This window comes from Etheostoma cragini, chromosome 5, assembly GCF_013103735.1.
Source record: "Etheostoma cragini isolate CJK2018 chromosome 5, CSU_Ecrag_1.0, whole genome shotgun sequence".
In the NCBI taxonomy this organism is placed as follows: Eukaryota; Metazoa; Chordata; class Actinopteri; order Perciformes; family Percidae; genus Etheostoma; species Etheostoma cragini.
In genome coordinates, this window is record NC_048411.1 from 10093492 (window position 1) to 10120238 (window position 26747).

Sequence of the window (26747 nt, forward strand, 5' to 3'; positions counted from 1 at the left end):
ACCTGGAGCTGTTCGTGGTGTTGAAACACTTCACCCCAGTGGCAACGGAGACACGTCGTCGTGCGGACAGGCAACATCACGGCGGCAGCATTCATAAACCGCCAGAGCAACAAACGCTCAGCCCAGCTGTTGGAAATAGCTAGACGCCTCCCGGTGTGAGTGCACAGTCACCTGCTGTCTCTCAAAGCAGTGTAGGCCTTTACCCCGAGGTTTTTCGAAAATGGGCGGCCATCCTGATGTCGAGGGGAAGTGGGCTCCTACAACGGGTGGAGATCGAACAGCTGAACAGCGCGATCTATCATCCCCCAGTGATAACCCAGAGACTTTCTGGGCTGGTTGCTGAACGGGAACGCTTACAGAGACTAGGCTTCCCCCCTGCTGTGTTGCGCACCATCCAGGGCCCCAGAGCGTCTTCTACCATAACAGGTTAAGCAGGGCGCTGGTCTGCTTTTCAGCGCTGGCGCACAGGGAGGGATGCGGACTCCACATCGTGCCCTCTGCCTCTCGTATTGACGTATCTCCAAACTCTGGTGGATAGCGTTTTGGCTCCATCTACTGTAAAGTATACGCAGCTGCCCTCTCATCCTACCAAGAGGACTAGGGTGAGAGGAAAATGTTTGGCCTATCCCCTGGTGAACCGTTTTCTGAAGGGGTTTCCAAATCTGTCTGTTCGCCCCCGACCCCCAAAGGGGACCTAGCTCTGGTGCTCCGGGGAAGCCCCCCTTTGAGCCCCTGGCGCAGGCTTCTCTAAGAATGCGGTCGCTAAAACGCCGCTTCCCTTTGCCCTAACGTCAGACAAAGGAGTGACTAATTTACGTGCACTTTATCCTTTTCTCCGTCCTGCCTCCTTATTAGAGGGGACGGGAGCGCAGCCACATTACAGCCAATCCCTCCTTCACCCCGAAAATTCAAACTAGTGATTTTCGGTCTAGGGTGTTTTTTCCCTCTAGGATTTTTTCCCCCCGCCTCATGTCAACGATGCGGAGGTAGCTTTCCACTGGTTGTGTCCGGTGCGTGCCATGCCTCAAATACACTTTACGCACGGCAAGTCTGTCTCACTGGCTGTGCGAGGCTATTACGCGACATTCAAGGGTATGCTCCGAGGGCTGTCGCCGCCTGTGGCTCTAGTTAAAGGCATGGCAGCTGACATCTGCGCGGCAGCCTCCTGGGCTTCCCCGTGCCCTTTCATCCGCTTCTATGTGCGAGATATGTCTGAACATGTGTATATTTTCTGTCCACAATCAACAACGTGTAATGCTGCGTTGGATGTGCGTTATGAGGACAAGAAGCGGATGCCCGATTGTGAGACGCAGTTTCTTGTGGTTTCATAACCATGTTACTCCCAGGCACCCCTATGCCAAGTAAGTGGTGCTGCAGAAACCTTGCTCTGCTGTCTCACCTCTCCTGTTTTTGGAGTATTTTTGTGAGACGCAGTTCTTAATGTCATACATTGTCATATCATGTTACATGCACGGAGATAATGATGTCACTCCGTTGCATGTGATTTTTTCCCTCGCATACGGTCCTCCCTCGGGCGTCCTTGGTAGGGTCAATCACGCACAATTCCCATTACTCATTGAACTACCGCCATCATATTGTGGGCCTTATGAACTTTTCAGGCCCCAAAATTAGCATAGCAGGCTTTATCAGAAGAATTACTCTGATTGAGCCTCTGTACATTGTTGTTGGGAAAATGTGGTCTATGTTCGGCTTGTGGGCCCTGTGCCGCAGGTGACATTTACTACATCAGCTTCGCCCTAACCCAATAGTGTAGCCCTTAGAGGGCGAAGCCTAAACGAAATAGAACGATAGTTACATAAGTAACTCCAGATTCTATGAGTATAGGCGTAGCCCTCTAAGGTCCAGGCCACCTGCTCCTAGAACATTAGTTGAAGAAAAAGCTGATGTTTTTGGGGGACAAACAACGGGTCTGCTGTGTACACATACAATAAATGCGGACCTAGTTGAGGCCCGTGCTGGACGCAACAGCGGGAAGAAAATCTTCACGACTGCGCATGCGCGAAGGGATGAACCCAATAGCGTAGATCTTAGAGGGCAAAGCATATACTCATAGAATCTGGAGTTACCTATTGAACTATCGACACCACACTACTGCACTAAGTGCAACCTGCACAATTTGTTTGTTTACATTTATTTACATTTAGCATATTATTTAAGCAGCACATTTTTGTTTTCCCATCCTATACATACTCAAATATTTCTTTTTTTTTAGTCATATTATTATTTCATGTATATTGTATGTATGTCATTTTTTCCTAGTACTTCATTTATATTCATATTTTGTGCTTTGTGACTGATTTTGCTGCTGCAACACCGTAATTTCCCATTTTTCTTGGGATCAATAAACATCTATCTATCTATCTATCTATCTATCTATGTAATTGGCTTCCATGTGCTAGATATATAGCTCAGAGAAAGAATGAACCGCTGCATCTCATGTTTGAAGATGGAAGAAACTAATGGATCTGGCCTAATTTTCAAAGTTTATACAATGAATACAGAGAATAAAGTCAACATAATAAATACACATTATCTTTGACAAGAGTTCTACCTATTTTGTTTAGTCTCTGGTGCTTGGCTATTAAGAAAGAGGGTCAATTCTGGGTATGATTTGTAGAAAATGGGTTTTGTGACAGTGTTGAAGATGAAGTTTGATTACAGAATAATACATTAAAAAACAAAAATACAGTGTATGCTCTGTGCAACCTATGCCCCCCCCCCCCCCCAAAAAAAAGCTTACTTTTTGGTTTAATCAGGAAAGTGTCTGGAGAGAAGAGGTACTGTATGTTTTATTGCATGATAATAATGTTATTTCCACTTTTATGAATGAAATGAACTTGACCTGATAGTATACTGTAAACAAAATTACTTCAATCGTATCAAATCTATGGCTATCATTTTTTTGATTAAATGTCATTGTGTACCCATTGCAACTTCAGAAATACCTACATTACAGGTAGATAGATCAGCCGGCATATACAATACACTATACTTGAAAACTGACATGATAATCTTATTTAGGTTTTCCTCATAAACGGAATTTGGCCAATAATTGAATTTAGTGATGCAAACTTAAAAAAGTTAAGCATATCCAGATTGTACTTAAGGCAACTGAGTGTAACAAAATACAATAAATGCAATCTCAACTATATGTTGTATGTTAACTCCACATTAATTAACAGCGACAGCACTCAGTAGGAAACATTTAGATTTCCTTTTTGAAAACAAAAGGCTGGAAGGAAACTGCCTTAAGCTGGTTTTAGTAATAACAGACAATTTGTCTTTTATCTTTGTCTGAGAACTTTATTAAATATATGTTATGCATCTCATGTATTCCCTCTGATGGCATCCCACCAGGGGTCCGTTTCAGTTTAGTGAAAACTGAGTTTGTTTACCTTGAGATAAGGGAAACTCTGGGTTTTCTGTTTCAGAAAGGGAAGCCATTTTTTTTTTAAAGATTTTCTTTTGGGCTGTTCCACCTTAATTTGATAGGACAGCTAGGTGAGAAAGGGGCGAGAGAACGGGAAGACATGCAGGAAATTATCACAGGTTAGATCCAGCCACAGAAAGAGAGGTAACTTAACCTCAGAGTCAGTTACTATGGTAACTGAGCCTGAGACCCTAAGCTGGTCGGGAGAAGGTTTTCTTCTCTCAGTCTCGCTCTCTCATTTCCTCATTCAGTCTGTGTCAGGTGCATTTTAGCGCAGTTTGTGATCTGCCTAAATACAAAATACTGTTGGTTTTACAATGTTAGCACACAAAATAGTTTGTTTTCTCCAAACATGGCATTTTCTTTTGTCGACAATCCCGTTAATAAAGAAGCTGTAGGCTATTACTTCGCAGGGAGTTAAACATACGTCGGGAGATGATATGGAGGCCCTGACTATAGATTTCATATTTTCATTTCATTTCCAGATAACTACCTACTGTATTTGAGCAGTATCGTTTTTCTTCCCAGTCAATCAGTTATGTAACCTACATTACCTTATCCATCCTCATATCACTAATGTCACTCATCGTTAACATGCTCTACATCCCAGCAAATTCTGTGTGGTGCATTACTTTTTTTTTGCAACTCAAATCAGGTGTTCTGGAACCGGAAACTCTGAGTTTCCCATCTTGGGGTAAATCAACTCAGAGATCAAGGTTAGACTCAGAGTTTGTTAAACCTTCTTCCTGAAATGGACCCCTCTTTCCACCAACACGAGCACACCTGTCATGATCATCTCTATCCCTCTTTCTATTATATACAGACATGAAAGCCCATTCTACTGAATTTTAATGTATAGAACCTACAGTATATCTACTCTTCATACTACCTTCATACTTCTCTATGCTAATAGGTTTTTCATCCCATGGCTTTTCTCAGATTCTCAAAGACGAAGCTAGAGCTAATTGCTTTTTTAATAGCTAGGAACATGGTGTATTGTGTGTGAATGTGTCCTCTAGTGTATTGGATTGTATGGGGGTGCACATGTGCAGCTTTACAGTGATCTGATTAATGTAACTTGGGTAAGAGGTTGTTGAAGGTTTTCTCATTTTGTGTTTCCCATCAACGTGCTATTTGATGTTGCTCCAAAGCCTCATTGTGCTGTTTGCTAGATTTATTTAGCTGCTGGCCATAAGAGTGAAGTAAGGAAATATCATTTTTTCCCACGTTTCCCGCTTCTAATTTTTACAAAACTATTGAATGTAACTCCTGGGGATGTCTGTGAGATAGAGTAGAATGAAGAGGATAATTATATCAATAGTTAGTCGATTTCTTACAACTCTACAGAGCAATATAAAATCTGTTACTTGTCCTAATAGACCTGACTACAACAGAAACAAGAATAATGAGAAAAACTAAAAAAGAAATAAAGAGACAGAGGCAACATGTGGCAAAAACAATGAAACACAATGTACTGTTACTCTAAAAAAGAATACAAATTATAAATAAAGTAAATTCAAGTTTCTAAAGGCATTTTTAGATTACACAAAAAGAGATTGAGGTTTCAAGCCATATGTAGAGCAGTGTAGAGCTCAGATATGGGCCTCTCTTCAAAGGCAAAAAATGGCCTTTCATCTAAACCTGCACAATCTCTCAAGTACTTGTACGCACACACAGGCAATGCCTATAAAAAGTATGCATCCCCTTTGGACTTTTCTGGGAATTAATGCTTACAAAACTGAATCATAGAAGAAGTAACTAGGCTTTTCTGACACAGATTAAAAAAAGATTATTATGGTGAAAACAAATCTGTACAAATGAATGTAAATTAAGAAGAAATAAAACCCAAGTTGACTAAATGCATAATTGTCCTTATTTGGGCTGACATCTGTTCAAGTTCAGAGTGGCGCAATAGTGAAAATTACTGTATGTTTGGTCACCAAGAAAAATAAAGGTGCACGTTTCCACACCCTAATGCAGTACGTGCAACAAGCCAATAGGAAAGTGACGGCACCCACACAGTCCTGAGAAAACATCTTTTTAGCTACAATAATGGAAAGACCTTTAAATATACCAAAACAAAAAAATCTCAGTTACCGTGACAACACGCTCCATTTTGCTACATCACAAGACTTTTTGTCAGTTATTCATGTTAATCATCATTCCATCTATCTCACTTAAACATGCGCTCACACACAGATACACACACGCATGCATACACACAAGCACGCAGACATGCACGCATGCACGCACACACGCGCACAGACCATCCACTTACATCCCTGTAAAAGCACTGCAGTAGTAGAGAGAATATTACAGACATAGTGGAATCATTGAACAAAATCTGAAAAGTATTGATGGAAAACAATACAGTGAAATAACAAAATAGGTTTATATGAATCAAAGCTAAATAATTAGCTAGGAAATAGAAAAAACAGTAGTATAAAGCATCAAATGCAGTGTTCTTCCACTTACATGTACTGTACAATGTACTTCTACATCTACTTCTACATCAACTCTGTCATGTGGATTTGGCCAAAGGTTCTTATCTACATTGCAATTTGCCAAACATCTTGTAAAAAAAAAAAATATATATATATATATATATATATATATATATATATCACTTTATATACAATGTATATATCTCAATCATCAGTAACGAGTTGGCAGACTTGGACAGGCAGTTCCAAGGGCATGCATACAGTGCAGTACTGTCAATACTGTAAATGGTCTTACAGTAACGATGGTACACAGGGCCATAGAAACAGTATCTGATAAATAGTAGTACATTACAGTGAAGAATGATGATGAAATATTACATCCATAGATAATGTAGTCTAACTGGTTAATGCTCCACGCTAATTGCCGACAATATATCCTGGTGTATTAAAACTTTCATGATTTAAACATTAAATATTGTTTCTGTCTCCAAACAACTATGCATTAGGAGTAATGCAAAAGTTATTTATTATTTTGAGTAGTTGTATTAATTGATAGTTAGATCACTGTAATGAAATGAATAGCCACTCTTTTGAAATGTAATGTGTGAATTGCTTTTTGAAGTAGTAGTGCTTTGATGTTAAGTTTTGTCATATTGAACAGGGGATTTTGATCAACAAATGATCTTAGGTATATGTGTATTGTATTCAAGCAATTGAAAAGTTTTTAAAAAAATGTGCATTTTGATCATTGGTTGTGAGTTTTGTGTCTAGAGTTTGGAAAAATGACATCAAGGTTTTGAAATTAGTTCCAAAGGGACTGTAAAAAAAAAAAAGAAAAAAACCTTGAAGCAAGAACTTCCTGATTAAGCCTTTTGGTCTTGATCATGATCCAAGTAATTAAATGTTGAGTAACTGCTGATTCAAGTCTTGATCGGATGTATTAATACAAAATACAGCTACACAGGGTCAACGTTACAATTACAAAATGTTATCCAAAATTAGATATGACAGCTGAATAGTTCAGCATTAAGAAAAGGGTTACTTTCCAAAAGTGTATGGTATCCACACTGATGAAGGTTTCAGTCAACAACTGGAAAGGAAAGGTTAGCAAAGTTTTGGACAGCTTAATTTCAGACCCAGCATGAACAAATGTCACACAAAGCCTACTTTTACGTCAATAGCAGTTTGTCAGAGGTGGTAAAAATGCTAACTAACTAAACGTAACTGCTGAGGCCTGGTTCTGCTCACTCAACATATTTATTTATTTGTGCTATTTAGCTTTCAGCAAGGAACTTCCAGCCAATATCTTACCCTGTATAATTATTGACTTCATGTAACCTATATTTATCCCCTGTTAGTGTTTTTTTGTAGAGTTTGCCTGCACAACAGAAGAGTTATCTTAGTTCTGTTTGTTGCTTTCAGTGCTGTAATCACCATAGACAAGTGACATTAGTTTATTTTCTTCATTTTGCCAAGAAAATAAATTCCCTAAATGTGTCTTCAGTCTCTCACTGCATTTTTACATATTTTAGGGTTAAGTGAGGTTACAGTGACATTGAAGCCTGTCTCAGTAAAAGGCAGAAACTAGGAAAGGATCTTGACAGATCTATCAACCTTGTCATGTGGCTAACAAAAAAACACTCATACTACCACTGCTGGGTGATTTTGATTCTCAAATTCACATAAAGAGCACATCTTCAGAATATGGGAAGAAATCTAAATGTGCACAGAGAAAGTACCAGAGCTGACATTTTAAATGATATAACTACATCCAATAAACACTGAATCATTCAGGAAACTGTGAAGTCATGTAATTTTACATTCTTTAGCGTCTACTATCGTCTGTTCTGTTGTAAACCTTTCACAAAAATAGTGCCTTCCTCTGCCTGCTGAGGGCCTTCAGGTTAAATGCCCTGGAGAATTTTACAAGCAGTGTATGCTTACACTAAAGGGACTTCCGTTTCCTTTCCATTGGTGCCCGTGGCAACTTTGAGATTTTCTGTCTCTGTCCCATTTCTCTAGGTCCCTTCTAAATATGTGTCCTAAATTCTCTTCCTTCCTGACAAGTGTGTGCCCTACGCCGCTCTTTCAGGATATTAAAGTGGTTGGCGATTATTAATTAAGGTGGAAATGATGATAGCATATGCAAATACATTTTTAAAGGGCAGCTATCTTGGAGTGGAGTCATGTTTTTCTTTTCTTACTAAGGCTATCATTGTTGATCTGACCTTTAAATAGTTTTTCATCCATTATCGAACAATGAAAAACTCATTAAAGCTGTTGAGGCCCATTTAGTAGAGAGCTTGATTATCTTACCACGGCAGCCGATGCAAATCAATAAGGACTGCACTCATTGCAGTGTATATTGCATCAATTAGAGAAACAAAGCAAGGACATGTATATTTGAAGATAAATCAATGGTAAATACTGTTCAGTAAGTGGGGAATCATTAATACTTCCCCATGCAAATACCAAGAAATAACCTAAACAGATGAACAGTAGGAAAGAAAAATAAAGGGAAAATACAGTGACAAATTCTAACGCCACAAACATCCAATCTTCACTAAGTGAGCATTCTTTTGAGATGATGTTATTGTCAGCAGACTCTAAGTCTTGGTTTAGGACAATCATCAAAAGAACAAGAACAAGGTTAGTCCACCAGATTATTTATGAGAAAAGACTCAGGCAGCTCAACATGACTGTTAACAAGTTGTCCTGTAACTGAACAACCACGGAGAAATGAAGTAAAATAAATAACTCCTCTTGTCCTGATTTATTGATTACTCAAAATTGCCTTTTGTCCCGAGCCACACATATGTTGACACATAAATTGTATAAAATAAGAATGACTAGAGGAGATAGATGAAAAGGTCACAGTGGCATCCTATTATATGTTACCAGAACCAGTGTTGCATCGCTGGCTCACTTATCTTACAGAGTTGCACCAATACTACATAATTAATACATCCACCCACTTAAAGCTTCCTCCTCCAACTGACAGAGAGAAAGAGCTTAACAATAAGCAAGACACAATTACTAACAGACCTCATGTGTGAGTGAGAGTGATGCAAAGCTACCCGTTCTTCAACTATAGCAACCACCTGTTTAAATATCCATCAGATCCACTTTTGATGCACCATCCTTGCAGCCTTTACGTCTTGAAATACATACATATGTCTGTACGTATGCAATACGACTGGTGCACTTTGCTGCACCTACATTTATTAAATGTAATAATCCTACATACATAATCCTGCATAAAAATCACATTCATTACAAATCTCCATCTCTCACTATTGCACTCTTTTTTTTAAAATCGTTCTATTCTCCCTTATGTGTGTCACAGTCTTTTATGGCCTTGGCTCCTAAGACATTCAATTACATATATATTCCACTGTGTGTAGGCAAGGGAGTGATTGAGTGGGTGAAGTAGGTGGCCGATTGAGCCACCATATATTGTATACATTCTGCAGATTTAGTGGTATGTTCATTAGTTTGATAATGTAGCAGTCTCATGTCTTGTTGCAATGCCTTTCTTCTTGCTACCATGCAACTTTGAGAGACAAACAATCTTTTAAAATCAATCTTCACAGTCCTGTTTATTGTGAATGATTTTCCAAGCAAATCTCTTTACATTTGTTTTCATACAATGGGTTGTAATACAATATTATAAAATACAGATGAAGCCATCTAAATTTTCCCCATCAAGTCACACCCATTCATTTACTTGCAGCCACCCGAGGCAGTAATAGTCCGATCACTTGTGATCCGTTGTTCAGTTCACTCAACGGTCAATACAAAATCTCAGGTTTTTGTGTTGACATCAACAATAACTCTGTCTGGCAGTATCTTATAATGTGTTAGTCAGCCTACACTGTGTTCAGTTTTAACAGTACCAAAAATGAAGAAACTCTCATATCGGTGAATCTGAATCCAGACTATGTAGTGTGTGTGTATGTGTATGTGTATGTGTCTCTGTGTGTGTGTGTGTGTGTGTGTGTGTGTGTGTGTGTGTGTGTGTGTGTGTGTAAAATACCTGGACGTGAAACAACACAGACTCCTGAAGACTGACAGATCAAAGGTGTCTGAAAGCTAACCTGTCTGTGTCTCCTATCCACACGTCTATCCCTCCTCCCTATGACCCTGCTCATAAATGCCAACTTGTCTTTCTCTTTCTTTCTCCAACTCTCACACTAATCCATCCATCATTCCCCTTAGCCTTACACTAATTAATATGCTTTCCCTACCTGCTTTGCTCTCACTCTCTCTCATCCATCTATCCATCCATCAATCCATCATCCTTGCTGGCCTGCCCAGGTCATTACCAACTGTGATGATGGTTTTGTTCCTCTAATTAGCCTAATTACAGCTGTCAGTTATAACCTGGTCCTCTGCAGGGACCTTATGATCCTACTGTGACTCTATCTGACCTTGGCACTGAGTGTGGGCATGTGTGTGATACCTCTGTGCCCATGGCTGACCTCAACACTGAACTACACTCATATTGCACCTTTCTCCACTTCGGTATTATTTTCTTTCTTTGTCTTTCAGTTTATTTTTATATGTATTATTTTCTAACAACCTCAATTCTTTTTAGCACTGCTCCTTTTTCTGTACTTGTTGCCTTGGCTTTAAATCATCAATTTCTGGTTAAAATAAAGTACAGTCGGACACTACAATTTCACAACTCGCCCATTAAGTTCTACTTTGTTCAGTGTTGCTGTTGTTTCACGTTTAATTTGCTCTCTAACCTAACCTTTTTTTCCATTTTAACAACCACAGTGAATGTAAGTTGTGAATGTCCAGTTCAATTCCATTTTATTTTATTCATAAAACGACTTTCAGAAAACAAAACACACCCACTGCCAGCTATAGTGGAGGCCATCACATCTTGAGCAGCCTATTGTATTTTTTAAAATTTGCTGTCTGCACGTAATTCAATGGATTCCCTTTTTTGGTAATTAAATTAGTAGTGTACTAATATGTAACGTCATTAACAAAACTTAAAATGATTGCTAATGAAGGTAAACACAAGACAGGACATTGTGTCAAAGTATCATGACATGTTGGTTTTTTCATTACTAATAAATGTACCTCTGTACTATGTGCTTGGTATTTTGAAGTAAAAAGAGAGTTGCTTCAGGAGAGGAGTTAATGAAAATGAGATGGCGTTGGGTCTCTGACTTTGTGCTGATAACATCTCACGCTGCACCTGCTCTGTTCTGTGACATAAATGTGCAGCAATTATATAATAATGATGAATGACAAAACATGCTGTTATTAACCACTCTTCAACCCGCAGATGCAATTAGGTTAGAGTATTGTTTAATTCAATTAAACAATTGTTCTTTTCTATGTGCTTTAACAGTGGCAGAAGTTTCACTAATCCTTTGTGCTACATATCATAACTAAGACTAACGTATGCTTAGTGCTTACTACTTCATACTGGCTCAGAGCAAGTTTGTTGGTGAAGAAAGTTATGTCTGTAAATGTATTTTTACAATGAGTGATTTGTACATTTAACTGGATGGGTGAGAGAGCCGGTATGGGTGAGAGAGTGGGGCCAATTTCTACACTGTATCAATCTTTACGAAAACATTCCTGTCGTTTTTTCCTGCATTTAATTTTCTTTTACTTTGCCTCCAACCCCTGCAAGCCCCCACCCACTACTATCTACGCCTGGCCCTTCCTCATTCTTGCTCTCTGCATGTGCTCCTGTTTACACCCCTCCCTCCCTTGCTCTTTCTCACAGGCATCTTTCTGCTTTCATGAAACAGATGTCCCTTTATTGATAAAGACCTGGTCTACCACAGTAATGAAGGAATGAGTAAGCATGTACAAAAGAGAGGGCCAGAGGATGAGTACATGTACAGTATGCGTGTCATTCTTCAAACCGGAACACATTGCACTACATCACTGACCCACTCACTTCTGTTTCTAACTGTAAGAAAACACACCTACATGCAGCTGCAGCTAGAAACAAGTCACTTCATTACCTTCTATTAGTTTTAGGACTAGTCTCCTTTTGGATGGAATGTCTGGCTCCTACCGAATGTTAAAAAGCAAGTAAGTCCCTGTAAGCTAAACAAAACATAAACTGTGGAAACTAGCCCACCACTAGTGTGTGTGTGTGTGTGTGTGTGTGTGTGTGTTTACACTGGTGGGGTGGGGGTTCTAGACAAAACATAATCTACCCGTGGCAATACTTTAAAAGTAGTCAATAAAAAAAATTGAATACAATTACTTAAATAAAACAAAGTGAATACTACTGCCTGCAAACTGTATTTCAGAGAATTATTGTGTAAATAATTAGTCAAATGTTACAAAGAATACATAACCAAAGACCAATCTGACTTTAAAATTATAGCAATATCACCCAGACAATTTAAGGACGTTTTTAAAATTAAAACCTTTAAAATGTCACATACAAGCTGAGTTCCCTCTAAATTCAGATTAATTTACTAGAATGATCACACTGGTATGATCATAGGCATCAAATAGGTAAATAAAGTATGGTATTTTAGAGAAATGTTAAAATACTAAGATATACAGTATATTTGTATATTGCGGCAAAGCCTAAAAATGCCAAGATATTATTTATAAGCCCAGCTAAACAAGAATGTCCAGGAATACAATGAATAACCAAATAGAGGAAGTACCTGAGGCTGAAGCACAGCATAACTCCCTCATGCCCAGGAAAGTGTACTGTAGCTAAAGGAAGTGCTTGGTTAGTTTCACAGAGAGTTTAAGTAGCTTCCTGTTGTGCTCTAAAGATAATCTTATGTTTTATCCCTTTGAGATCCCCTCACTCTAAGACACACCAGCTGTTCTCCCACTCTCACACACCAGCACAAACTCTTCTCAAACATGGACACCAATACACATCTTCAGTCCGACAAATACATAGATGCTTACTAACACATGCACACCTTTCAATAACTGCCCATGAAATTATCTTTGTAAAGCTACATGCGCTGTCTACTAATACTAGAGATGGATTATTCAATCAAGATTCAATTTAACCCTAAAGCAAATCAATTGACCTGTGAACTCAGAAGAGGGGCAGATAGATATGGGGATCCAGGGGAAGCTGAAGGCTTTAAGGCCCACCACACTCTCAATATAATATAGTGTGCCCTCAGTTGTTATCCCCCTCTGATCCAGTCTAATTCTCAAAGAGAAAATTGAATGCCCCCGCTCTAATTTCAAAGAGCTTACTGGCTTTGTTGTTGTCTGAAAGCTGACTACCATTGCCTGTGTTTTGTGCTACCCATTGTTCTATTTTTCACATTCAACATCTTTTATCTAATCATCAGCTCTGCAAAAACCTGTCACAACATTTGCAAAGGGACTATCACATTTTAACTTCCATCCAGCCAAGCCCACTGAAGACAAACATGCCCTTGCTCTCAGTATTGAAATATTTCCACGAGAGGCAGATTCACACAGCTCCAAACAGATTAAGTTAAAATCCTCAATGCTTTCTTCATAACATCATTTGCCGAGCATTGGAACCTCTTGACTGGCCAATTTAAAAACAAAATCGGACTCTGTCGGATAATATCCTCCAATGTAAGCTATTGTACAGAGAGGATACGCTTATCAGCCTGAGCTCATTGTCAACACTGTCTCGTTCTGCTGATGGAAATATTGGAAGAAAAGGCTAAAAAAAAAAAAAAAAAAAACTAGATGACAAACAACAACTGAACTAAGGCTACCATTTAGTGAGCTGACACTGTAGCTTAATGCAAAAAGCACACAATGACCTTTTACATTGTAACTCTGTTAACAGAGTGATCATTACAAACACAGTGTCTTTAGCCTAAACAACATTAAATAGATTGAACAAAAGCTGAGTTTAACATGTATATACACACACACATATATTTTTAGTGGAACAGCAGTTATCGAATCATGGAGTATTTATATATATATATATACAAATACTCCATGATTCGATAAGTGCTAAAAATGTAGATTTTGATACAGTGACAAATTTGACTTGAGATGAGATATGACACCTAATTCTGCCAGCAGGGCAATGCAAACACAGCCATGCAAATAACCTGCCATCACTCAAAACTGCCCACCCTTTGGCTTATCTCAGTATGAATTACCTGTAGACAGGTAGTTAAGGCATGCAAATCACTGTTAAGTCAAACTGAATCCTTTCTATTAATCCAAAGAGAATCAAGTGTGATTGACAAAAAAATAATAATTGCTGATGAGGAATGAACATAAAAATGATTAATGCTGATTGATGTGGTTATTTTGAGTACATTAAACATTAAATAATATACATTTAACATTGCAGCATGAGAGACAGCTGATGAAGGTGGAAGACAATTTTCAATCGACATGTACAGAACATAGGGAGCCTGTTACAGTAAGACTAGAAATCAACATCTGAAATACATTACTTCTTTCATTCTGTTAAAATCTACCCACTTAAATCATTTCTCAAGTGAATTCATTTCTCAATAGTCTAAAGTGGCTGTCTTGCTATAATCCATTACTGTCTTCTTTCTTTTTCTAAAGTCTCACACATGTTGTTAGACTATACAGATGGAGAGGAGAGGAGAGGAGAGGAGAGGAGAGGAGAGGAGAGGAGAGGAGAGGAGAGGAGAGGAGAGGAGAGGAGAGGAGGAGAGGTAGAGGAGAGGAGGAGAGGTAGAGGAGAGGAGAGGAGAGGAGAGACTTGGCAGAGATGAGAGAGCCACTTAAGAGCACTGACACCCTATATAGAATTAGATTGCTCTGGAATACACCCATGTGGTCAAATTTACCATAACAAAGGTAAATCAAATGTTCAGCTGTCTTGATTGGATAGAGAACAGGCTAAGCAATGAATGGTTAGATAAATAATGGATAGATGGCAGATGGCACATACAAACCTGGGCCAGTTGTGAGCTTATCCATGCCTAGAGGGCGAATAGACCATTACATAGTATACGGCCTGCCAGACTAGATCAATCAATTACAAAAAAATAATGGAAAGCTAAAAAAAAAAAAAGAAAGTCCAAGATATTCATATGGATTTTTATACCCTGTTTTTTATGATGGTGCCCTGATCTGATATAGAATATTATATAGATGGAATGGAATTAAAAAATAAAAACATTGAGAGAAAGCAATTTTCAGACCCAGGTTTGTAGTTTGACCCAATCCAGACACCCATACCTGTTTCATTCCTCCGTCATACCATGCTGGTTACTGCTTCCGGACAAATGGAGGTGGACATATGGATGGAAAAACATAAGAGAAGACACAAGAGAGATGGCGTAATGAGATGAGTAAGATGGATCATGAGCATGGAACACACACAAATGACTACAAGCACATTGATGAACATAGATGGGGAGGCACGCAAAGGAGCATGGAGATGTGTTTGAATGGATAGGAAACAATATCAGCAAAGGTCACAAACATATGCAAACACTCTATTACCCAATAAGTGAAGTTTCTAGAAGTGAGCATACCTAAAGCCATTTGATGAGAAAAGAAGTGGGAGCTGAAGATGAGAAGTCATACCAAAATGTTTTGATGATTTAATGGATGATCATTTTATTTAATATATGGTGCTTGGAAGTATCTAATGACCCGCACAAAACAAAAAATAAAATCAGTGTACATGTGACACACACACAAACATACATAGAGGCAATAGCCACTCACAAAGAAGCAGCATTATCAATAAGGCTACAAAAGTGTTTAAGACACTAAGTTTAGCGATACCTGGGCTCTGAGTATGGGCCGATACCGAATATGGATCCGATAACAGTCTTAAATTAATAAGCTCTTTGCCTCTCTGTGTGGAAGTGATAGGGGTGGTTCTTATATGTGTAAGGCAACACCCCAGTTGACTTAAAGATTGTTTTCCTAAGTTTGTACCTGAGATGTAACAAATAAATGCATAGGTATATATTTACTAAATTGTATGTTATTATTAAAATAATAAATCCTGGACAGCAATTTGGTAAAAAAGTATTAACAAATGAACAGGAATTACAATTCATGTGTAATGATTTTAAATCCAGCAACAAATTTGTCAAAACTTCAACAGGAATTAAAATTCCAGTATATAATGTATATAAACATAGAATTCAATTGAATAGTTGGCCCCATTGTCACAAATACATACAAAAGGAAACATAGCAGCCAAATAAATGGTCTGTGCAACGTACATCAGGGTTCCCGTTCAAAAACATTGATGCTGGTCCATGTGTTCTGGAAGAGATTTCAATGTTCCGAAAGCATTATTATCGATCCCACATAACTTCTAGGCCCTATGGAGCAGCATGATTGGGATTAGCCATTTACCGTAAGTAGTTAAGGTTAGGATAGCCAGGACAGGTCAGGAGATAGGACCAGAACAAAACAGGTTTCGTTATCTTGCCTAAGCGTGGACACCTGGGCAATGGTAGCATGTGAATGTCTTGCCTAGAAGTTGTGTGGGTTCCATAATAACGCATAGCCCAAAAGTAGGCTGATTTTGATTATACATTATATTTTAAATAAAAGACTTGCGTGTAAAATAACAACAGTAATTACCGGATAACCAAAGCCCTTATACATGTGTATGATGATGGATTAAACCAGATCTAATACACAGCAATGGTTCTTTTAACGGCAGTAAATGTCTACCTCAGTCAGAGCAAATGTGTATCCTTACCCTCAAGCCTTCAACACAAACACACACCCATAAGAAGATCTTGCATTCATACAGTATATTCAAGCAACAAACAGACATTAGAAATGCAGTAGTAGTAGTAGTAGTAGTAGTAGTAGTAGGAAAAGGAGATAGAAGAAAACTGTGTCAGTAGAAGTAATGGTGATCTGAAAAAGGAAGTGATGAAGAAGAGCAAAGACAGAGAGAAAGAGAGAACAAGATAAAGAGACAGAGAGGAGCCACTACAGGCAGCAGCACTTGGAGAGGACGCCAAGAAGGTAGGAGGTCTGGAAAAGGGACAGAGAACGGTGGCAGATGAGAGGAGGATCAAAGAGCCAGACGACAGGATGAAGGGTGGAGATGCCAGATCAATTTAGGATTTCTGAAAATGGCCACATACCCTATCTATAGGTGACAAGACATACATCCTCAGTGCTTAAGTTTCTAGGAACGCTGTGTGCAGCAATAACTGTGTTTTTACTGACGCAAAAATTTACTGTAGCCAGAATAAACAAAAAATAAGAACAAAATATACTGCAGTTATATATATACACACACACACACACATATATATATACACACACACACACACACACATATATATATATATATATATATATACATACACACACACACTCACACACACTGCAAAATATACACAATAATGTCTTCTTAAGTTAATTAAATAACAAAAGGCTAACCACCTTAACTAATATAGGCATATTTTGTGTTTGGAATGTACTGCACATAGGTATGGACAGCAGAGTGGATTATGCTGCTGTTGCTTTTGAGTTGTTGTTGCGGTGAAACTAGGTGGTTTTGGAATCCAGTAAATGTCTTAAAGCCCACCAGACTGCAAATGCCCTCCTCCACAAAGAAGCAAGCTACAACCCTTTCAGAGCAACATTCAACTTTACAGGCGGTAAATGTTTTATACTTCTATTGGAAGAGATTACATCCTTTGACATTTTAAATTTGTGAGTAATTCTCATCTGGGACACCCTTGTCGGTCTCTCTGCCATTTTAGGGAAATCAGTTATACATTTCAATGATTTCCTTTTCCATTGATGTCCTTGCTTTTAGAAATGTCAATATTAATTTGAGCCCAAATGTATTTGATTTCATGCATTAATCTAGAATCCACTCGATAGTGCTGCCTCTATTTAAGACATATTAGTGTCAGATTTATGCACAAAGAAAATAATATTTCTGCTAAGATAGAATATTCACTACAAATCTGGTCATTTCCTTGTTGCCCTCCCTTTTTTGATACATTTAGAGCTGTAGAATCTTCAAAGGACGGGAACTGTTATTAATTAATCATTCAAGGTGAATACAAGGAAGGTTTCAGGGCAGCAGTAAAGAGAAAACAGGGCATACAATTAAGTTACAATAGAGTGATGAACGCAGTGTCACTGCATTAACTAGAGGGAACATTATATATACGCAAAATATGACTTGCTGATGACAACATGGAAGAAAACACAGATACAAGCAAAAAACAAGGAAGTGAGGAAATGAGAGGGGGGGATGACTCTTGACTCCCGAGTTAAAATGTTAGTCTAGTCTCAACCTTTTGGAATGTGTCTAAACGGGCTGAGAGCCAGCAGGTGCACGCACACGCACACGTACACACACCCACGTCTGTTGTCGTCAATCGCTGTGCGCCGCTTGAGCTTTTTTCCAGGAATGTCTCCACAGTTTGTAGTACTGCAAATGTAAGGACTTTCATCAGTGGGCCATACCCTCAGTCACAAGACATGTATTTAAATGATATTCTTTAAGATTATAACTTTGAATTCTGTGGACACTGTACGCTTTAAAAAAGCAGCTCAGAATTCAACTACCTACCACTTAGTCTTGGCTAAGTTTTACTATTCTCATATGGTGTCTGTAATATCAACAGCTGTTAATGTTTATTTGAACTCATAGACTTTATTCTCTTCCGCAGCCCCCCCTTGTTTGTCCTTCATTTCCTTTGTCCTTGACTGGTTCTCCTAGTTTTCTTTCCTTCCTTTTTCTCCTCTCCTCTTTCCCATCCTGTCTTGTTACTTTACCCTCTCTGTCACTCGTTCTCCTGGCCTTCTTAAATCCTCTCCTCACATTTCTTTTTACCTCACGTCCTTCCTTCCAGTCTTCTTCTCCCCTCCTGTCCCCCTCCTCCTGCCTACTTTGGTGTACCCAGTGTCATTGTTCGGATAATTATTTATTAACGTGTTTATGTCGCCACCGTCCCTGTCTGTTGCTGCCATCTGTGCCCAGTTAGATGCCCGCCTCCCTGTGCCGTTCTGCCCTGCCCGTGGGGGGAGAGAGGCATACATGGGGGCACAGATCAGAGACTACCACACAAACACACACACACACACTCTCTCTCTTTCTCTGTTCTTCTTTCTTTGACACACAAACCCACACACCTTCTGCTGAAAGCCCCCGTCCTCAACTGTGTTGCCCCTGGGGCTAGCTGGGGTTAGTTCGCAGCAGTAGCCACCACAGTCCCTTCTGTCCTTACCTGTTATGTACTGTTTGCTTTGTTCTCTTTTGTCAGCACTACGTATAGATGAAGGAGGTGGTAGCAGGGGTAGTGCTACTTTGATAAAGTTATTTAGAGGACACAGTAGTGGGGCACATATAGACAACTAATTGTGGATTATCAAGCTTTGAGGGTCATATTAGGTGAGTTAAATGCACTGTATTGTTACTTTTTATGCATTTGAAAATATACTCCCCCCTCCCCCATCTGTTACAAAAAGGTGTGTTGGGAAGCTGTATATAGCTTGTTAATGCTTGGGTTATCTGTAAACATGGGTAGAAAATGTTGCTTTGACCAAAACAAATCCAGATTTGTGCATCTGCTTTTAATTTGGGTGTTTTGTGAGTGGATAATTTTATTGAATATAACAAACTGAGTCGGGATGTATAACATGCAAATGCAACCTGAGCCCAATCCTAAATGGTTTAAGCATTGCCCTCCTTACCATGTTGTGATATGACAGAGGGAGGAGGAAGAGTGGGGTGAACAAAGAGAGAGGGGGGAAAAAAACACAGAGAGAGATAAAGAAGGAAACGAGGAGCGCAAGAGAGACAAAAGATAGAGAAAGCCTGTGGCACTGCAGGGGGGGGGGGGGGGGGGGGGGGGGGATTGTGATCATGCATCCTGGATATCAATAAGTAACCAGAACAAATATTCTCAATTTCTTCTTCTTCTTCTCTGCTCTTCTCACAAGCCATTCCAAGTCCCCTGTTGTCCATTCTCTCATCATGATCTCTATCTGTTGGCTTCTTGGCAGTCCATCTCTCTCATCTCCTCTCCTCCCCAAGGCAGCTTCCTTTCATCCTCTCTTTTTTTTGCTCCATTTCTTGCAGCATTCCTACTTCTATCTAACTAAACTTCTCTCTCATGTCATTGTGTCTGTCCGTACATAAGCATGAGTCTAACTTTCTCTCTCTGAGTAGACTACTAGGGGGGTGGGCTGGCAGAGGAAGTGTTCCTGGTAGCCTCTATAAAGGAGCAGAGAGGAGTATGGGTACTTCCTCAGGGAGCGTGCCCCATTAGTGTGAATGGTACACAGGAGAGCATGTAGAGGCTTGTGTATATGTGTCTGTTTGAGTGCCTCTATCTATAATTAGGAGTCACAGCGAGTAGCGCTGTGGATCAGAGTTAGATAAAATCTTTGGCAGTTAGCCAGCACTGAAGCTAGCCTCATGTGCGCGCACACACACACACACACACACACACACACACATACACACACACACGGCTGTGAATAATAATTTGGCTTCCGCCTCCTCTCAAATGTACCACCTGCAGATGGCAAGGGCCAGTTGGTTTGATCCAGTTTTACCTTGACAATATCTATCTCTAGCTGGAAACCACATCCACAGATGCACACACCCACACACCTGAACTCATCTTCCTGTCTGAGTTAGCCAACAAGGGAACCACAATGGATACCCAAAACAGAGGATTAAAAACGTGATACGGCCACACATGCATGCATACAAACTGAGACACTTAAAATAGGGAACCGCGTTTGCCCTCATTCAACCCCAGAAGGGGCCACTCAGAGGCACACTTCCTCTGGCATGCGTCCACCACCTGGGTATAGGAATCTTTCATCTCAGCGTGACTGCCACTAGGCAGGCTTGCACACACACACACACACACGCACACACACACACACACACACACACACACAAATAAGAAAACCAATTCGCAAACACATACACAAGCATTTACTTTTCTTGGCAATCAACAAATGCAGATGTATGTTTACAAGGCCCTGAATCAGAAAGAGTCAATATATTTACAATTCAAATGAATTCATAAAGGTTCAAAGCTCTGGTCCACCCAGAGCCTCCGCTGTCAGGTCTTTATGGGGCACTGCAAAACACTTCACCCTAATTTAATAGTTTATGGCTTTAGTCAGAGTTTTAAGACTGTAGAATAGATGTGGTGTCTGTGCAACTTTATGATGCCTAGACTCAGTGCCACATTGCTGTTTTGGAGGATTAAAATTTAAATTTGGTGGAGCCTGAGCAGAGCACAGCAATGGCGATTGAGCGGAACCCTTTACACATTTTGTCACTGCTTGAAAGGCGAATATGGGCCCAAACATGCGCCTCTTTAACCCTAATGACTCCTTGATGAAGCATTAATTTGCAAAATTGCCACCAGACACACATAAGAGGTGTAATTAGCCATTGCTAAATAAAAAAATACTGACTTTGTATTTCTAAAGAGAAATCAGGGCACAAGCCTCCAGTGGACATTATAAGAACTGCCTCATGAGGCTTTTCTGGCTTCAGGACTCAGCCATGGTGGTTACCACTTGGTTTCACCTTGCTGAGTAAATGAGGTTTAGCTAATTAACGTTGGTTGTCCTGCAACAGATCCAGAAGTGACTAATAATTCAACCGCACTACATTATTATCAGTCCTTGAGGAGCTTAATGAGCAAAAAGAATCACCAAGACACACAAATACACACGAAAGCTCGCACACACACACAAAAAGATTATGAGTGACTTCTTGCAGCAAATCTGTTTGTTTGTGTAAAAATACATCAGATACACACACATTTACAGACAAAGACACACAGGCATGGAAGTGAGTAGGTGCCCTTGCACAAATGTAGCAAAAAAATGAAGCTCAAATGGCTCTTACTGTCGCTTTATGCACTGACCTTCAAACACAGGGGTTAGGTCCCTTAAAAACATATGTGTACACACACACACACACACACACACACGCACACACACCAACAGACAGAGAACATGTCCTTTGTACTTTAACATTAGATTTGTCCTTATTGAGTGTGTATTTGGAGACTGGTCTATGTGTCCCTGTGTCTAACAATGTGTGTGCGCTGGAGTTATGTAATGCGTAATCAAGTGTGGTTGAGTGGAGGACGGTCAAAGCCTGCGTGCATAAGGTCACGGTTTACATGATTCAATAAAAGGTTCTACAGTGCTCTGACACTTGGGGTTACAGTTCACAGTGCAATGGCAGACAAGGTTAAAGCTATAGGGCGTACTTTCTGTTGCCCCCCCATGAGGAATTAAAAGTAATGCTAACAACACTGTCGGAGCATCAACATGACGCAAGCCTGCGGTGATTTTGCACCATCCTTTGCCCTCCTCCAGACAGTTGCTAACACAGAAGGATTTCAAAAAATATGATGGATCCTTTGGAAGAGGTAATTATCTAGTAATGTGTTTGTCCTCTGTCTCCAAAACTGAACACTGCTGTTGTCCCTTCTCAGCGGTGACATAAAACGCATCACTCAAGCTTCTACACACAAAGTCACCGGACGTCACCATATTTGTTAACCTAGCCATACTGAGAAATACAGAGAGTGTTTTGTGGGGCTGATCAACTCATTTGGCAATGGCTTGAATGTAATGGCTGCTTCTAAAATAGTTGTGCACTATAGCTTTAAGGTGCACACATGTACAGAAGAGGAAGGCTGGGAAACATTTACACATCTGTGCTCTTAATCCTAAAGCATGCTCAACTTCAGTACAATCCAGGAAAGTGTGGGTAGGTGGGCAGGAAGTAGGAAACTGGCATGAGAAAAAAGTACACTTTGTTTAACTTTTCTCCCTGGAGGTGTTTTCACTTTGGGAAATTGCATATTTGCTGGGCAGTGTTTCCCACTATAGTATTTAAAATGCGAACATGATGTTACAAGATCTACCTATTTTAAAGCTGAATTTCCAGTAGTGAAAACATTTCCACAAAAGTGCACATTTTAAACCACTGTGACTGCAAATCCTTAATTGGTTTGTTAGTTGTTAAGATTCCATATATCAGTCTTCTTTATAGAACTATGACTATGGAAATAGCATCGTATAAATAAAAGATGTATGGATATAGATAGCACATTGAAGAAAAAGTACACATTTTGTTCTAGAGCTAGAATCTTTCAGGTATGCTTGCTTTGCCATTTTAAGCACTTTACTGCCCTGAAACTGGAGTGTCCTTCACATTGTTCATTATCTGAAACCATGTTATTTGACATGGCCATTGGCTTATGAAGAAATTATCTGCACCATTGACTTGCAATAAAAGAGAAACTACCTGTACCACTGACTTATGCTTACCACAGAAACAACAGAAAATATTATACATAGACTTTACATTCAAACAGACAAAGCTGCTCTTTTACATAGACTTAAACCAGATAAGAGACGATCTTGGGCTGTGTCTCAAACCGCCTACTTGCAGACTTCAAACACTTAGTTTTAAGTATATAGTGTAGATAATGCGAAACGTCGGTGCACTGAAAGTACCCGGATGGCCACTTAAAAACGGTCAACAAGTTTAGTGTGGAACAAGGGGCACTAAATGGGTGCCATCTTGACTACAAGGCGGAAAGGTGAGGGACCAGGGACGTTGACCAGCATCTGATTGGACAAACGTGCCAAAACCGAGCATCATGGTGGCTCGTTCGGATTACGATCTTGTTTACAAAAAAATCTGGTTTGATTGACAAAGGTCAGTTTAATAGATTTTCGTCAGAATTTGATATTTTGACCGTTGTCCTTTATGGTAAGTGTTTTAACATAAGTGTTCCTTTTAAGAAAATACTAACCATTGAAAGTGGGCACTACGGCAGTAAGTGGTCAGTGCACATTAGCAGTGTACTGACAAAATTATGCAAAATGAGACACAGCCTTGATGTCAAGATCCTTTAGGGTCACCATCACTTGAGGTAGGATTGATTAAGAGAGGTACAAAAGGCAGCATTCTTTTCTACATTACAGGACATAGCAGTGCAGGTGGTATTCTTAACTCAGAGGTTCTCCATACCAGGATTGATTAATACAGAAACTGGCTGGCCTTAACCCACCCACTATCATTTCACTTCACATAACCAGCACTAAGTTCTATGACACTATCTGATGTTATTCAGTCAGGCTTGTCAATGCCATGACAAAACTGTACATTTGTTATCATGGAAGACTTTGTTGAGGACATTCCAATTAAACCAGTCATTAAATAAGATTGAACTTGTGTATGAAGTGTATGAAACCACATTATTACTACACTGAGAAATTCAGATTGTTGAAACCAAATGGAATAGGCACTGCATTAGCTGACTTGTGAAGTAAAACAATTGCAGATCAGAGAGTTTAATCAGCCTGTAAAGCCGTGTAGATTAATCAAGCCTCAGTACCAAGACCCCCCGTTCTCTCTTCTAGAACGGTACATTAAGGTAAACCACTACAAGACACAGTCACGTCCAGTCAGGTGATATCAGAACAGAGACACTCACTCAGTTGTCTCCTTGACGACAAAGTGGCGCTCCCATGCACCTTGATGCCCTGGAAACAGAAGACAGGTTGACACAAAGGGCAACCAATATAAAAAAATAAATAGGGGACGGAGACAAAGAGGGATTGTTGTTAGATCAGAAGAGAAAAAAATACTTTGGTATTTCACAGCAATCATATATCAAGCTCCAACACTGCCTGCCCCCTAATGGCTAGTTATCAGTGGCAGGCTGTCATTTCTCATTATGAGTAAATAACTGCAAATAGGTCTTTGCAAAGTGAATGAATATATGTAGAGTGCCACTGATGCAAAGTAGTTCACGAAGTTGAATGATGGTTCATTTTTTTCCTCCGTTGACACATGGTCTCTGTTATAAGTACAGTTTTACAATGTAAAAACACCACATTGTCACTCACCCATATGCTTTGTTCATTCATTCATTCATGCATTTACCCTCTCACAGCTACAGTACATGTCTGCTAGTGTCTATACGGGCAACGTGCACTGAACAAGGATTCATTTTCCTGCTTTCTGTATTACTGATGGAAAGTGTTAGGGGCTTTGCGTCACTGACACCCATTTTGATGAACAGAAGAAAAAATAGAGCTAGTGGGTGACACCAAAGCAAAGAACAGGGTTTATAAATACTGGATGGTTCTTCATGTTCCCACACAGGGTTGTTCTTCATGTACCCACACTGCCATTTGCTTGCCAAAAACTACAAATATGTAATACTGATTCCACAACATTTTGCTTAGAAGCCATGAGACAATGACACAATTTTTACGCAAGTGAGCAAATATGTATGCACAATGACCAAATAACAGTATTTTCCTGGTATGTTTCTCCACATGGTCAGCTATATTATCCATATTAATGTTGTCCCAGCTGGAAATCCAGTCCTATTCCTGTTACTATTTATTAGGGCTGGGCAACGATTAAAAGTTTTAATTGCAATTAATCACATGATTTCCCTGATTAATCACATTGTGTATAAAACTAAAAATACTGTATAAAACACTGTTTTATACAGTAGCAGTTAAATAAATTAATATTTTGTGTAAATCTCAATTTAAAGCATATATATAAAATATAAGATTATTGCCAGGGCATTATTGTTTTCCTGTTTGCTATACATTAAATAAAAACTGCCCACCAAATCTTGAGCTACAATCACAACATTAAAACAGGTCATTTTTGAGGTTACAGCAGAAACATTTTTTTTCCATATCAGGGAGTAGCATAACCAGTTTATATCATTACCAAATTTCCTTTGTAGAATCTCGCAAAAAGAAAAACAGAAACAACTTTCAGTGCAGTTTGTAGATTCATAAAAGTTTACGTTTTTTTACTCCTCTGCACTAAGCCGGTTGCTAAGGCACACAAGATTATTTACATTTTCAGATGATGAAGAAGCTCTCTTCCTCTGTACAATATGACCAGCTAGAGAAAACAACCTTTCACAGGGTACGGAGGTAGCAGTTGTGGCTAAGTACTTCCGTGCACAGGAGGCCAGCCTGCTGTGTAAGCCTGAATGTTTGGACCACCAGTCTAATGGAAAGGCCTATGCTCTGTATTGACGCACACAGTTTTCAATAGTGTCTTCTTCCTTTTCAGAATCAGACTCAGATGATGCAGCCAACAGGGTTTACTTTTTCTTTGGTGGCTCTGATGTTGTTTCTTCCACGTTTCTCTGCAATAACCCTCTGTTCCTTGACTAAGTTGGTGACTGCGGCCCACAACTCACTCCTCTCAGCTCTGGGTATACACTTGAGGTCCTTGGATCTAGGGTCCAATGCAGTAGCAATCTTCAGATATGCAATGTTGGCATTTTCCTTGGGTGTCTCCAGGTCTTTTCTGAATGTAGACTTGAACTTGGCCACATAGGCAGGGTCATCATCTGAGAGATGGCAAAAAGCATGCAGAGCCACAGAGCAGGAGACAAACTTTTCTCGAAATATGATGTAAAACATACCTGCAAGGCTCCAGTGTTTCCAACCTCTGCAGTTTGTCCCTTTCAGATGCTGTTGACATGACAATCTTGTTGTTTGTGGTGAGGACATCCCTCAGTGGCTGTTCATTTCTACTGATGCTTTTTATCATGTTGGAACATCTTGCAGAAGTGACTCCTTCTTCTGTCCATGTTCACGTTCTTCTGTTGTTTCTCTAACTCTGCAGCACTTGCTGGACTGTGTTGTAAGTGTCCCACAACTTTTCTGCACTTCAAAAGGACACTGTCAAATGCACTGTTAAGCAGAGATACTGTGACAAAACGCTGGAGACCGTGCGCAAAGCAGGGCACATGATCAAAAGGCAATTGTCTCGCAGTAGCAATCATATTTTGTATCTATTTGTACTGTCTGTGCTAACTGCGGTGACTTTATTTGACACATTCCACTGCTGTGCA

General features: G+C 39.6%; 1 protein-coding gene across 4 annotated transcripts in view; it reads right to left on the minus strand.

The window, feature by feature from the left end:
- Positions 1–26747, minus strand: part of ccser1 (coiled-coil serine-rich protein 1) — a 125826-nt gene that overhangs the window by 24528 nt on the left and 74551 nt on the right. Inside the window, exons 11-12 of one of the 4 annotated variants that reach the window (XM_034873110.1) lie at positions 24342–24390; positions 15076–15108 (exon numbers count right to left, since the gene is read on the minus strand). The exons of 1 other annotated variant lie outside the window; for it this stretch is intronic. In XM_034873110.1, coding sequence (XP_034729001.1) covers positions 15092–15108; positions 24342–24390 — 66 coding nt within the window. In that variant the 3' untranslated portion in view covers positions 15076–15091. The remainder of the gene's footprint in view (positions 1–15075; positions 15109–24341; positions 24391–26747) is intronic. 2 more of the 4 variants (XM_034873109.1, XM_034873111.1) reach the window with 2 other exon arrangements.